At 38.4% G+C, this 13,436-nt stretch overlaps 4 protein-coding genes across 5 annotated transcripts; 1 reads left to right on the top strand and 3 right to left on the bottom strand.

Moving 5' to 3' along the window:
- Positions 1-1,506: 1,506 nt before the first annotated feature.
- Positions 1,507-2,992, top strand: LOC110849908 (coagulation factor IX). The gene is made up of 6 exons (XM_022097382.2): positions 1,507-1,533; positions 1,589-1,788; positions 2,156-2,265; positions 2,329-2,506; positions 2,614-2,707; positions 2,774-2,992. Coding segments are annotated over exons 1-5 (516 nt in total). The 3' UTR covers positions 2,615-2,707; positions 2,774-2,992.
- Positions 2,993-3,239: 247 nt separating this feature from the next.
- Positions 3,240-5,612, bottom strand: LOC110849592. 2 transcript variants are annotated; one of them, XM_035851754.1, is made up of 6 exons: positions 5,318-5,612; positions 5,139-5,204; positions 4,191-4,991; positions 3,645-4,116; positions 3,452-3,579; positions 3,240-3,381 (listed from the first exon to the last, which is right to left on the bottom strand). In XM_035851754.1, the coding sequence occupies exons 2-6, from the start codon at positions 5,193-5,195 to the stop codon at positions 3,301-3,303; spliced, it is 1,539 nt and encodes a 512-aa protein (XP_035707647.1). In that variant the 5' UTR covers positions 5,196-5,204; positions 5,318-5,612; the 3' UTR covers positions 3,240-3,300. The 2 variants fall into 2 exon arrangements, with proteins under 2 accessions (XP_035707647.1, XP_021952714.1); XM_022097022.2 differs by having other exon boundaries at positions 5,121-5,204; positions 5,318-5,610.
- Positions 5,613-7,134: 1,522 nt separating this feature from the next.
- On the bottom strand, positions 7,135-10,084 carry LOC110849595. Its single transcript, XM_022097026.2, has 6 exons — positions 9,929-10,084; positions 9,385-9,500; positions 8,441-9,247; positions 7,898-8,378; positions 7,705-7,832; positions 7,135-7,627 (listed from the first exon to the last, which is right to left on the bottom strand). The coding sequence occupies exons 2-6, from the start codon at positions 9,469-9,471 to the stop codon at positions 7,550-7,552; spliced, it is 1,581 nt and encodes a 526-aa protein (XP_021952718.2). The 5' UTR covers positions 9,472-9,500; positions 9,929-10,084; the 3' UTR covers positions 7,135-7,549.
- A 305-nt stretch (positions 10,085-10,389) lies between these two features.
- Positions 10,390-13,429, bottom strand: LOC118435552. The gene is made up of 6 exons (XM_035851755.1): positions 13,300-13,429; positions 12,784-12,891; positions 11,856-12,659; positions 11,294-11,760; positions 11,098-11,225; positions 10,390-11,026 (listed from the first exon to the last, which is right to left on the bottom strand). Exons 2-4 carry the CDS (start codon positions 12,862-12,864, stop codon positions 11,482-11,484), a joined length of 1,164 nt encoding a protein of 387 aa, XP_035707648.1. The 5' UTR covers positions 12,865-12,891; positions 13,300-13,429; the 3' UTR covers positions 10,390-11,026; positions 11,098-11,225; positions 11,294-11,481.
- Between the last annotated feature and the right edge of the window lie 7 nt (positions 13,430-13,436).

Here is a 13,436-nt window from a genome sequence, read left to right as displayed (position 1 = left end):
AGTGGAATTTTTCTGCTAAAATTTCGAATGGGAATCAATGGGTTCGTATTTGAGAAAAGTGATGGGGAATCCTTCCCATTTTCCCAACACTGTTTCCCATTGGGCTCTCCCTAATGGAAACAGTGGGAATGAACTGCACGGGATACACGCCGAAGTCAAAATTCCCCATAAAGCACATAATCGGGCAAGCATTGGACTCATTGGGGGACGTCTCAAAGCCGTTCGTGACCACAGCCACCATGACCTCAGAGAGATATCTGAACGAGTGTGTAAAGATCTTGATGTCCTTTATCAATAATCGTAATGTACTTTTCTGACCGGACACAGCAACATGTCATTCTTCAAAAGTTGTTCTGGACTACCTGCGGTCGAAAAAAATCGATTTTGTTGCAAAAAAGGAATATGCTCCCTACGTCCCTCGGGCAAGACCAATTGAACGATTTTGGGCATTATGCAAGAGAGAATATAGTCGTCGAACAAAACCACCCAAAAAGTTGGGAAGATTCCGTCACATTTGGACATACACCTCAAAAGTGGTAGCGAGAAAGAGTGGCAAAGCACTTTTGGGGACCGCGAGGCAAATAATTCGCCAGATAGGAAGGATGGGGGTCTATGGACCATATGAAGCAAAAAATTGAACGATAAGGACCTTGTTCTTAACCCTTAAAAGTGTCATTGGAATTAATTAAGTTTTCCGGATTTTACAGGCATTTTTCAAATGTTTCTTTACTTTCCTACCGACCCTAACTGAACGACAAAACGCGCGTCAAGCTTTTCCCAGAATCGAAGTTCATTCTACGCATTTACATACGTATAAACTTGTCGGATATTTCCAGACGAAACATTGGCTGACATTTACAAAAAAATGATGGATGGACAAGACAATCTCCATTTGCTGCGTATATGTTGTGTTTATCCGGCTTACACTTGATATGTATGTACATATGTAGATATGTATTTATGTACCTGCATAGCATACACACACCAGACAATGAAACATGCAAAAATCCCTCATGAAACCGGACTTTTTAAAACTATTGGAAATTTTGACGTTATCGGTACAAATTCCCCGTCGGAGAAAAACGTCTGCACGTTTTATTCATTTGCTTATCATGGTGCATGTTTTTAGTGGAAGAATAAGTATAAAAGGGATCCTTTATGAAACCGGACTTTTGAAATTGATCGGAAAATTTAGGCTGTTATCTTCCCACTTGCCACTCGTGCAGAAATTCTGGAGAATATACATACGACTGGACGATTTAGATATGATTATCATGGTCCACCGACGAATATAAAAGCGAGGCATTTTCCTCTGCAAATTATCAATCCCAGACAACACGTCCAACTCCAATCATCTTATCCAACCAACCTCAGCATGAAATCTGTAACAATTATTCTCCTCCTCGGCGTCATCGCCTTGGCTTTGGGTGAGTACGAAAAATCATATTTCGAAAATAGCTTGAACTTTGCAAAATTTGAATTTCAGCCATGCCCAAATTGGACAAAATGGCCGCGGCCGACCCTCGCTTGATCGTGGGGGGCGTGGAAGCTACGAGGAACGAGTTTCCCTTCATGATTGACGTGCGAGTGGGTGGTCATTATTGCGGGGGGTCATTATTGCGGGGGGTCAATCGTGTCCCCAGATTGGATTGTTACAGCCGCTCATTGCGCCGAATTGGCGGCAAACCGGTACACCCTTGTCGCGGGGGATCACAACCTGACCTTAAACGAGGGGACGGAACAGAGTCGTAGCGTTGCTGCCATAGTGAGACATCCAGGCTACGATAGGTAAGTAACGGGAATTAACGTTGACAATTTTATGTAAATCAACAAAGAGATCAAATTCATCGGTCGCGCGCTGCCGGTAGAATTTTATCCGGTGCCGATCTCGCGCCGCCGGTCGCATGTTGATAACATGATATCCCCCGGTCTGGGGTAACCAGACTTATCGGCATCCGCTGCGATAAGTCTGGTTACCTCTCCCATCAATATGCCGATGCCACCGAAAAATTACCAAAGTTGGAACCGCCGCCGCCCTAAAATTGGTTGGCGTTGACTTTTAAACCAATCCTGGAAATTATGCATTAATAACAAATTTGAAAATTTGTGATAACTGTTGAAAATAACTACGCACTTATTTTTGCTACATTTTTAGACCTACCACTTACAACAACGATATCGCCCTGATGCGAGTCGATCGTCCCTTCGAATTTAACGAATTTGTCGGCCCAGTTGTCATCCCAGAGCTTGACTTTGTCCCAACTGGTGAATAAAGAACTATAAAAACCCCTAATTCTAAACTGATTTTTTTCTTGTATTTAATATCAGACTTGGCCACCGTGGCGGGATGGGGTATGCTGTCTTTTCCTTTCGGGCGCTATCCCGATGTCCTTATGAAGGTCGAAGTCCCCCTCGTTGAGCAAGAGACCTGCCGAATCGCCAACATTGGAGTTGGCGCCGTCACTGGTCTGCTATGGGGTTGCAGCAAAGGATTCGTGCAAAGCTGGTGGGTCCATTGTTATAGCAATTTTGGTCAATTTTGATTTCAATTTTGGCCTATTCTGTGGTCAATTATATACAAAAAACATACATCGTTTCCACACTTTGTACCAGATTCTGGCGGTCCATTGATGTGCGGATCGGACAATGCGCTATGTGGGATCGTTTCTTGGGGCAAGGGGTGTGCCGAGGACGGATTTCCGGGAGTGTAAGGAGATCCATGATTTCATAAATTTTGTAGCAGTTTATAGAATTTTTGTTTAAATATCTTTAGTTACGCGAAGACATCATACTTTGCTGAATGGATCAGTAAACCATCGCTGCTTAAATTGAGTGTCATTCATATTCGTATTAATGGAAGAAACACATTTATGGAAATACTTATGTTTAAACCTACATACATATTTATGCAAAATTCAAAAAATCATTACTCTGTAACGACCTAGATTGACTATTATTTATTAAAATTGATTCTGATTATTCTGAAATTTAACATTTTGAATTTGAAAGTACTGAGAGTTCATCGATCTAAATGGAAACTTCAATTCGAGTTCCATCCAACGTCACATTGAATTTGAAAGCTTAATTTTTTAAATTGATAATTTCAAAATTGGGGAAATGCTCAACCCATATTAAACACGGCTCAAGTTAAATTAGATTTACATAATTACATACGTAACAAAAACCAAAAACGAAACCCATTTAAATTGTGATTATAAAGTATTCCGAAAAGTTGTAAAGTAACAAATACTAGTGAATTTCAATTAAAGTAAACATCAAATACGTCTAAATCTTCACAAATTATTCAGAATTAGTGATACTAACTGGTAAATTATTTTCCGCCATAAATCCACTCAAGTTTTCCAAAGTCTTGTGGTCGATCTACATATACCCATACATACATATGTAAATTAGTATAACAAAATTAAGCCTTAATTTGCATTTTACTAACCTTAAATCCTTTCATAGCCACGTTTCGAATCGACCTACATGCCACGAGAGCGGATTTCATACGGTCCGGAATTTTTAACTTTCGGTATGCATTATCCCCACAGAATCGAAGCGATGTGTTCTTCAAACCTAAACATAAGTGTAAATTTATTAATGCAATTTCCTTAGAAAAATTGGAAATTTTTAATTCACACCTTTCCATCCCGTCATTCCTTCCAACACGGCAATTATGATCTTCTTATCCCAACCGCCATATTTCCAGTCACGCGCAATGTCAATGTCCACCTGCCCGCTCGTCAACTCCCAGTCACTCAAGGATCGCATCATTTCCTTAAAACGCAGAACCTCTCTTTTCCTGCTCACGTTATCGATCCGAAATTTTAGCTTAAACTCTTTCACTCCCGGAAAAAGGTTGATCAATTTGCCAGCAGCGTGTCCATCTTGGCCGTCATTAATTTCTGAATAATGGCCGCACTCCACTTCCAGCGACGTTATACCCGGATGGCGCAGGTGGTAGGCTGCAATCATTTCGGAAATGTCGCAATCAGATTCGATGGAGAAATGGGTCAGTTTTGGAAAGTTTTTGGTGTTCAGCGAGTCCTCAATTTTGTACACTTCGGAAGCAGCAATGCTGAAGTGGGTGACGTTGGGGAAGTCAAAATTCAGCTAGTAAAATATAAATTAAATTGAAAAATTTAAATACATTCTCTCGAAATGTGCACAGGGATGTCACATGTCACCTTTATCTCATCCTCATCATCCCGATAATGATAACCCAAGGTCAACTTTTCCAAAGAATCTCTACAACTTTTCAGCATTCTAGTCATTTCGGGCAGGTCGACTTGCACATCGGCCACGTCACGAGATTCGTAATATTCAAACCTCAACTCTTTCAGTTTTCGACATGGTGTCAAGTCCGGGTAGAAATTCACTCTCGCACTGAATTCTTCCAGGTTGGGGGCAGAGTTGAGCAGCTTCTGACAAAGGGGGGAGAACGCGACCCCAGGAAAGTATTTGTAAGCATAGTCTGGCAAAATGCTGAACGAGAAGGATTTCAGATTTTGAAGTGGTCGAAATTGCGGCACGGGTGTAACGTCGATGTCATCACGTTGATATTGGATAGTGGTGACGGTGATCGAAATCCGGGAAAGGTTTGGGAAATGATAAGCCCCCCATATTTCATGTTGAGGAGGATTAATCGTTCTTTCCGTGTTGAGGGTTAGCGTGTCCAACTTGCCGCAAATTTCAGGTAAAAGTATGGCAAAGTTGGGTGGCAGATTTCGATGGCATTCAATTTGAGTCGGACAACATTCACATGGCTTATCCTCAGTGCAGTTACACTTCATCTGCAATGTTACATTCCTGGCGAGTTTGTGGTTGAAAAAGGTCAACTCTGTACAATCAGGATTTGGCATTGTTGAAAAGGTGAGGCGACCCCGTTTTCCGAGAATCTTGGCGCCGACGTCGGCCCAATCGGTGCAGACAAGTCGAGTGGACTTTAATGTCGTCACGTCCAAGTGGGAGAATACTTGGTCCAAAATCTAAAACAAAATTGTGTCAAGAGAAAATATAATTAGTTTTTACTAAATGCATGGTAAATGATAAGTTTAAATGGTCTAAGAAAATAAAAGACCAGGAGTGGATAAGTAAGGTAATTAATTAAATTATACGTCTGGGTTCATCAATACAGAATCGTTGGTGTCGACAAGGTCAAAATTATCCATTTGGTCAATCCCAGCCTGCATGGTGATGTCCTGTAGGTCAAGAATATGACAATTGTCAACAATTAACGTTTAGAAATTAATATTTATTTATCGTCGTACACAAAAATGGTTGACTTTTTATAGCTATAAATTTAGATGCATGCCTGTTTAATTTTTCGCTTGAATTTAACTAATTAATTCCAAAGTTTGGAATCCAAACTGAAAATACCAAGACCAACTTATTTAACTGATTGTTGTCTGTGCGAAGTAAATAATCAGTTGCAAACGAAATGCAGATAGGCAGCAAATTGATGAAAATTATTAATTGTAATTAACTCCAAACTAAAATTATTAATTATTTTGTTCACTGTCATCTGCAATCTGTGCAAGCATAGTTCCCGCAGCGAACCCAACTGGCATTTGAGATTTTGAGGAACTATGAAACTGCACATCATACTATCGAATTTTTTAGCCGGTCACCTCATTTGCATAATTTGACGCATCGCGAGACACATAGAGTTTATTCAACACGGAAAGCCCGTATCGCCGAAAATGGGCATTTGGGCATAGTGAGATTTATGCAAATGAGGTGACACGCCTAAATGCGACTAATGCGAGGATAGTATACCCAAATGAGATTTACACCGATGTAAATTAAAAATTAACTTTTTAACTTAATTAATTAACTCATTAACTTTTTCATTAAAAATTGTAATAAAAAATCTGGCATCAGGTTGTCCGAAGTAAATGGCTGGTACCATGTGTTTTTTAATGATTTATATGTATGTAAAAAACCCGCCAATTTTCGAATTTTGAAACTTTTGATGCATAAAAATGTTCGTATTCAAGGGGGAAGTCAAATGTCAAATGCAAGTATAGGTCTAACTCTTGTCCTAAATAATGTGCATTGACTTTCTCATTTTTCCAAATTTTCTTCTAATATTTTTATAGGGGGTGTGGTTGCACATAATTCAAAAGTGCCTTGCTATATTGATCCCTGCACCCAGAATTTCGTTTACAAATAATTTTATTTGATTCAATGAAATCGACGCGAAAAGCTATGGAACATAACATATCGCCGATATGATATCGGTCATTTTATCTCAAATATGTATGTATATAGCTTGCTTCACCCAAGCCCACGACAGAGCGGTAAAACTTGATTTTAATGTAAATATATGAATTTACCTAAAGACTCGATTTCAGTAAATATCTCATTTTGCCCCCGACCACATCCCCTGATGGGGTGAGATCGTGACTTAGGGATTAATTTATTGTCATCTGCCACACATGCCAGATTTATTCCTACAATATTTATTCCACAATTCAAAGGTACATACACGCATAATATGTACACATTTGTAAGGAAACCAAAAGTTTCACTATTGAAATTTTCATGGTTAGTGGAAAATTTACAGAAAACATGGCGACCATCCCGCAAAATGGGTGAAAAAATTTGTTTGATAAGTTTAATGACAATAAATATATACAAGAATTTCATATATGTATGTATGGGTCAGGGTGGGTTAATTTCTGCTTGGTTCTCGGAAAACGGGGCGAAGAAAATCCCGGAACTGCCGGATCAACGGATCCTAAATTGTTTGAAAATTGCCTGAAACCTTCAGAATTTTCGAAAAATGTTCGAACATTTCTGAACAATGCTCGAAAATTCCCTTGCAAAGATTCCCAAAAAAAGATCGAGTATGGCGAGTACCGGATAGCAAGGGTTGTGCCGAGGACGGATATCCGGAAGTGTAAGGAGAAAAATAATTTTCTAAATTTTGCCACATTTTGAAGAATTTTTAAAAATTTCTTCAGTTACGCGCACACATACTACTTTACCAACTCGATCAGATCGACCATCGGTGCTTAAATTGAGTGTCACCCATCTTCGCATTCTTGGAAGAAACAATAAAGTATGTATGCAAATATATTCGCATCTATGTGTACGCAAAATTCAAAAAATAACAATGTAACGTCCTCCTTGATTCAATCGTGTTTATTAAAATTGTGTCTAATTACTCTGAAATTTAACATTTGAGCTTGAAAATAAATTCTAATTTTTAAAAGCATATATAATGAATTCATCAAAAAGGAACTGGAGTAAAATTTAATTCGGAAACTTTTGATCTAATTTTTACATTGATAATTAAAATTTTGAAATAGGGAAAATGTTCAACCCATTTTAACTCAAAACTTGTGAGCACCGTTAAATAATTCATAAATAAGATTTCATAATTACAAACTTAACAAAAATCGAAAACAAACCCCATCTTAAACGAGACATTGTGAATATCAATTAACTACAAAATATTTAAGATAACAAAATAATAATAATAACGAACTTCAATTAAAGTAAAACATCAAATATGTAAGTCGAAATCACTCAAACATCATTAAAAATTAGTGATACTAACAGGCAACTTATTTTTCTTGATAAATCCACGAAAGTTTTCCAAAGTCTCGTCGTCGATCTACAGAAATATGGGCATAAATTAGCATATGTAACACAAAATTATGCATCAGTTTACATTCTATATGAAACCTGTACCTGGAATCCTACAATAGCCACGTTTCGAATCGACCAACATGCCACGAAAGCGGCTTTCATACCGTCCGAAGTTTTAAACTTTCCGTCAACAGTGTACCCATTAAATCGAAGCGACGTGTTCTTCAAACCTAAATATTTACAAATATTAAATTACTAGTGTAAAAATTTATGCATGAAAACCGTAAATGCCTACCTTTCCATCCAGTCATTCCTTCAAGCACAGCAGTTATCGCTTTCTCATTCAACTCCTCATGCGAACGTCGTCGTGCACCATGAATGTCCACCTGCCCGCTCGTCAACTCCCAGTCGCTCAAGGATTTCATCATTTCCTTCAAGGGCAGAACCTCTGGCAGAACTGCTGGCACTTCCTGGATCACTTGAATCCGCAACTTCAGCTTAAATTCCTTCACGCCAGGGAAGAGGTTGACCAATTTGCCAAAAGTTTGTCCATCCTGACTTTCACTTTCTGGATGATGCGTACAACCCACGCTCAGCGACGTTATCCCCGGATGGCGCAGGTGGTAGGCAGCCATCATTTTAGAAATGTTGCGCCAAGAATTGATGGAGAAATGGGTCAGTTTCGGAAGGTTGGTGGGGTTCAGCGAGTCTTCAATTTTGCACACACCGACAGCATCGAGGTTGAGGTGGGTGAGGTTGGAGAAGTTAAAATTCAGCTAAATAAATAAAATACAAATTAACTAAAATATTTCAACATACATGAGTAAAATTATGCCACCTGAAAAACAGATGGATGCCCTAAATGATGATCCAACGTCAACTTTTCCAAGGAATCACTACAATTTTCCAGCATTTTCGTCGTTTCGGCCATGTTGATCGCAGCACTAGCCCAACTAGAACGTTCAAAATATTTAAACCTCAACTCCTTCAGTTTTCCAGATGGTGTCAAGTCCGGGTGGAAATTCATTGTAATGTCGAATTCTTCCAGGTTGGGGGCAGCGTTGAGCAGCTTCTGACAAAGGGGTGAAAAAATAGCCCCAGATAAGTGGGGGATATAGTCTGGGAAAATTTTCAGCGAGAAGAATTTCAAATTTTTGAGTGGGTGAAATTTCATTTGCAGTATAACATCGATGTCGATGTCCTCGAGATCTAATGTGTTGGCGAAAGTGACGCTGATCGAAATCCCGGTGAGGTTTGGGAACTTGTAATTACTCCACATTTCATGCAGGTGAGGATTAAACCTATTTTCCACGTTGATGTTGAGTGCGTCCAAGTTTTCGCAAATTTGAGGCAAAAGTGTAGCAAAGTTGGAGGGCACATTTCGATTGAATTGAACTTCAGCCCGAGAACAATTGCAGCCGTATTTGCAATAACACTTCATATGTAATGTTATATTCTTGGCGAGTTTGTGGTCGAACGACATCAACTCTTTACAGTTAGGGTGGGAAGGGTTGGGGGGTGTTGAAAAGGTGAGGCGACCATTTTTTCCGAGAACTTTAGCCCCAAAGTCGTCCCAGACGGTGCAGACGAGTCGAACGGACTTTAAAGTCTTCAAGTCCAAGTGGGAAAACACTTGTTCCAAAATCTAAAATAAAATTTGGACGAGTATAATTTCTGGTTGTGATTCACTCAGTTTTAGATAGATGCATAGCAAATGATAAGTTGAAATGGATTAAATTAAAACATTGGAGTGGATAAGTCAAAAGTAATTAATTAAATTACGTCTGGGTTCATCAACACAGAGTCGCCGTTGCCGACCAGATCTAAATTATCCATTTGTATTTCCATTTGGTCAATCTCGGCCTGCATAGTGTGATGTGTGATCCCCGGTCAGCTGACTGTGAGGTGTACAAAAAATATAAATTATAAATTGCCACTACATAATTCATAATTAACGGTTAGAAATAAATTTTAAACTGAAAAAAAATGTTTCACATGTTATAGCCATAAGGGGCCGTTAATTAACTATGTAACGCGAGAGGGGGGGGGTCCAAACGGCTCTAATAATATCGTGCATTAAGGGGGAGGAGAGAGGAGGGGATTTGAAAATCGCGATTTTTGCGTTACACAATTTATGAAAGTTCATAAATTGAACTACATGCAAATGAAGAATGCCTTTTTAAGTTTTCCTTGGACTAATAAAGAACTTTTTGTTTTAATGTCGACCAGAAGTAAAATAATTAAATTGAAACGATTGAAACTATTAACTCAGTTAATTTAACTGCGAATTAAATCCTGTTGAACTTATTTATTTTTACTTGCTTACCTTGTTTGACTTATCACGAGTAGATTTGGCTGGATCTTACAATTAGTTTTTTTGTTCAATATGTAGATTGGGAACATAAACTAACTGGAATTAGCTTCAAACTAAAATTATTAGTTTTCACTGTTTGCTGTCTGTGCGTAATAAAAAGTAAATAACGGCAATTTGCCGCAGGAACCTTTTAAGGGGCATTTTGAAAATCGTTCCAACTTGGAACCTAGGTTAAATTGGAGAACTGCTTTTTTTCAGGGAACGACTTTGTTCGGACTTTTTTGCATCAAAATTTTTGATGCAAAAATACAAAACATGTTAGTAGAAAAAATGTTGTGGGATGCTGCATTCATCAAATAGTTATGTATTTAGGTCCATTAATTAACAATCTTTTGTGAGAATTTCAAGAATTTTTAAAAATGTCTTTATTTACACGGAAACATCCTACTTTGCCGAATGGGTCAGTTAAATTAAGGGCCACTCATATGACCCATATTCATATTCTTGGAGGAAACAATAAATTTATGTAAATATATTCGCATCTACATATGTATGTATATATGCAAAATTAAAAAATAACAACGTAACGCCCTTTTTGATTGTTTATTATAATTGTGTCTAATTACTGTGAAATTTAACATTTTGAATTTGAGAATAACCACTAATTTTTAAACGCGTAATGATTTCATCAAAAAGGAAACTTCAAATAGAGTCAAATTTAATTTGGAAACTTTGATCTAATTTTTGCATTGGTAATTTAAAACTTGAAATAGAGAAAATGCTCAACTCATTTTAACTCGAAACTTTTGAGCACGGCGAATTAATTCATAAATTAGATTTACATAATTACAAACTTAACAAAAATCAAAATTGAAATCCATCTTAAACGATACATTTTGGTTATAGAAAAACTACGAAAGATTGCCAAGTAAGAACGAAAAGTAATTAATTAATATTAACGAATTTCATGTAAACTATCGAAACATCAAATATTCATGTATGTAGGTGTAGGTCAAAATCCCTCAAAAACCATTAAAAATTAGTGACACTGACTGGCAAGTTATTGTCTTCAGCAAATCCCAGAAAGTTTCGCAAAACCTCGTCGTCGAGCTACAGACATAAATTAGCATAATACAAAATTACAAATCCATTTTACCAACCCCGTAGTATGAAAAGTATACCCGGAATGCATCCATCACCACATCTCGAATCGCACCGCATGCCATGGCACCAGCTCTCATAGCGTCCGAAGTTTTAAGCTTTTCCTGAACATTGCACCAAATAAATCGAAGCGACGTGTTCTTCAAACCTATGTATTTACAAATTTGAATTTGTTAGTGCAAAAATTCAAGTCAGATGCAAATTTGAAATTCACACCTTTCCATCCTGTCATTCCTCCAAGCACGGCAGTTATCGCCCTTTCATCCAACCCCTCATGCGAAAGCTGTGCACCCTCAATGACCACCTGCCCGTTCGTCAACTCCCAGTCTCCAAAGGATCGCATCATTTCCTTCAAAGGCAGAAACTCTACTGTGAAATTGTGCACGTGAATCACCAACTTCAGCTTAAACTCCTTCACACCGGGGAAAAGATGGACAGGTGCCAGCAGGGTGACCATCTTCTTGACTGCCAATTTGTGCACAATGGCCGCAATTCACTGACAGCGACGTTATCCCTGGATGGCGCAGGTGGAAAGCTCCAATCGTTATAGAAATGTCGCACAGAGATTTGATGGACAAATGGGTCAGTTTCGGAAGGTCGGTGGTGTTCAGTGAGGCCTCAATTTTGTAAACGTAGGCAGCATCGATGCAGGGATGGGTGAGATTGGGGAAGTTCAAATTCAGCTAATACATAAAATACTAATTAATTGACATGATTAAAATATTTAAGTTTAGTTTATGTGCGCCCATAAACCAGGAATGGCTCGTGTAACTCTTACCAGTAGACTGGGTAAATTCCCACAAAGATAATCCAACGTCAACTTTTCCAAAGAATCTCTACAATTTTCTAGCATTCTCGCCATTTCGGGAATATCCACGTGCACATTAGGCAAATCATGACATTCACAATAGTCCAACCTTAACTCCTTCAGTTTTCGACATGGGGTCAGGCCCGGGAAGAAATTCATTGTAATGTCGAATTTTTCCAGGTTGGGGGCAACGTTGAGCAGCTTCTGACAAAGGGGCGAGCACACAACCCCAGAAAAGTGGTCGTCAAAGTTTGGGAAAATCTTCAACGACAAGACTTTCAGATGTTTGAGGGGTTGAAATTTCATTTGCAGCATAACGTCGACGTGCTCCTCGAGATCCAATTCGTTGGCGAGAGTGACACTGATCGAAATCCGGGTGAGGTTTGGGAATTGATAATTACTCCACATTTCATGCAGGTGAGGATTAAACCTATTTTCCACGTTGACCTTGAGTGTGCTCAACTTGTCGAAAATTTGAGGCAAAAGTATGGCAAAGTTGGAGGGCAGAATTCGATTGAATTGAACTTCGGTTCGAGAGCATACGCAATCACGGAGGCAGTAACACTTCATGTGTAATGTTACATTCTTGGCGAGATTGTGGTTGAATGAGGTCAACTCTTTACAGCGGGTGTACCAAGGGATGGGCAGTCTTGAAAAGGTGAGGCGACCATTTTTTCCGAGAAACTTGGCCCCGACGTCGTCCCAAACGGTGCAGACGAGTCGAACGGACTTTAAAGTATCCAAGTCCAAGTGGGAGAACACTTGATCCAAAATCTAAAATAACGAATATAATTTGTAGTTGTGGTTCTCATTTTTTACTCAATACATTGCGAATGATAAGTTGAAATGGTTTAAAACAAATAAGAGTGGATAGGTTAAAAGTTGTAAATTAAATTACGCCTGGCATCATCAACACGTCGTTGACGACAAGGTCAACATTATCCATTTGTATTTCCGGTTGATCAATCTCGGCCTGCATTGTGTGATCCCCTGTCAGCTGACTGCACTGTGAAGGTGAAGTGTACAAGAAATATAAATTATAAATTGTCACTAATTAACGGTTATAAATAAATTGTATTAAATACAAAAATGTTATAGCCATAAGGGGCCACTCATAAATTATGTAACGCCAGATGGGCGGGTCTAAGGCTCCAATAATTTCGTGCATGTGACACATGTTAAAAGGGGAAGGGGGTAGGAGGGGATTTAAAAATCGCGATTTTTGCATTATATAATTTGTTAACTAAATTCAAATGAATGTCTATTTAAGTTTTCCTTTGACTAAACAATCAAGAGCTTTTTCATTTAATATGTCGACAACCAGCAAATTAATTGAAAGTTTCAATTAGAAACAATTAACTCAATTTAATTCCAAATTAATGCCTGTTGGATGTAAGTATGTATTTGTTTTTACCTTGTTTGACTTATCAGCACGAATAGGTTTGGCTGGATTCTAGCTTTTTTCTTCAATATGTAGACAACCAGTAGAAACAATTAACTGTAATTAACTCCAAACTAAAATTATTAATTTTCGCTGTTTGCTGTCTGCGT

Source organism: Folsomia candida, unplaced genomic scaffold (assembly GCF_002217175.1).
Source record: "Folsomia candida strain VU population unplaced genomic scaffold, ASM221717v1 Fcan01_Sc005, whole genome shotgun sequence".
Lineage (NCBI taxonomy): Eukaryota > Metazoa > Arthropoda > Collembola > Entomobryomorpha > Isotomidae > Folsomia > Folsomia candida.
Note: the sequence above shows the minus strand (reverse complement) of the source record. Positions and strands in the feature narration are given on the sequence as shown.

Bases quoted from the DNA above. Each gene is read 5' to 3' on its own strand.
- LOC110849908 (XM_022097382.2), top strand. From the start codon at position 1,507: ATGGCCGCGGCCGACCCTCGCTTGATC. The intron at 1,534-1,588 runs GTGGGGGGCGTG...TTGACGTGCGAG, and splicing joins CGGCCGACCCTCGCTTGATC to TGGGTGGTCATTATTGCGGG. The intron at 1,789-2,155 runs GTAAGTAACGGG...CTACATTTTTAG, and splicing joins AGACATCCAGGCTACGATAG to ACCTACCACTTACAACAACG.
- LOC110849592 (XM_022097022.2), bottom strand. From the start codon at position 5,195: ATGCAGGCTGGGATTGACCAAATGGATAATTTTGACCTTGTCGACACC. The intron at 4,992-5,120 runs GTATAATTTAAT...ATTTTGTTTTAG, and splicing joins CTGTATTGATGAACCCAGAC to ATTTTGGACCAAGTATTCTC. The intron at 4,117-4,190 runs GTGACATGTGAC...ATATTTTACTAG, and splicing joins ATGATGAGGATGAGATAAAG to CTGAATTTTGACTTCCCCAA.
- LOC110849595 (XM_022097026.2), bottom strand. From the start codon at position 9,471: ATGCAGGCCGAGATTGACCAAATGGAAATACAAATGGATAATTTAGAT. The intron at 7,833-7,897 runs GTAGGCATTTAC...GTAAATATTTAG, and splicing joins AGGAATGACTGGATGGAAAG to GTTTGAAGAACACGTCGCTT. The intron at 7,628-7,704 runs GTACAGGTTTCA...ATATTTCTGTAG, and splicing joins TGGCTATTGTAGGATTCCAG to ATCGACGACGAGACTTTGGA.
- LOC118435552 (XM_035851755.1), bottom strand. From the start codon at position 12,864: ATGCAGGCCGAGATTGATCAACCGGAAATACAAATGGATAATGTTGAC. The intron at 12,660-12,783 runs GTAATTTAATTT...TCGTTATTTTAG, and splicing joins ACGTGTTGATGATGCCAGGC to ATTTTGGATCAAGTGTTCTC. The intron at 11,761-11,855 runs GTAAGAGTTACA...TTTATGTATTAG, and splicing joins GGAATTTACCCAGTCTACTG to CTGAATTTGAACTTCCCCAA.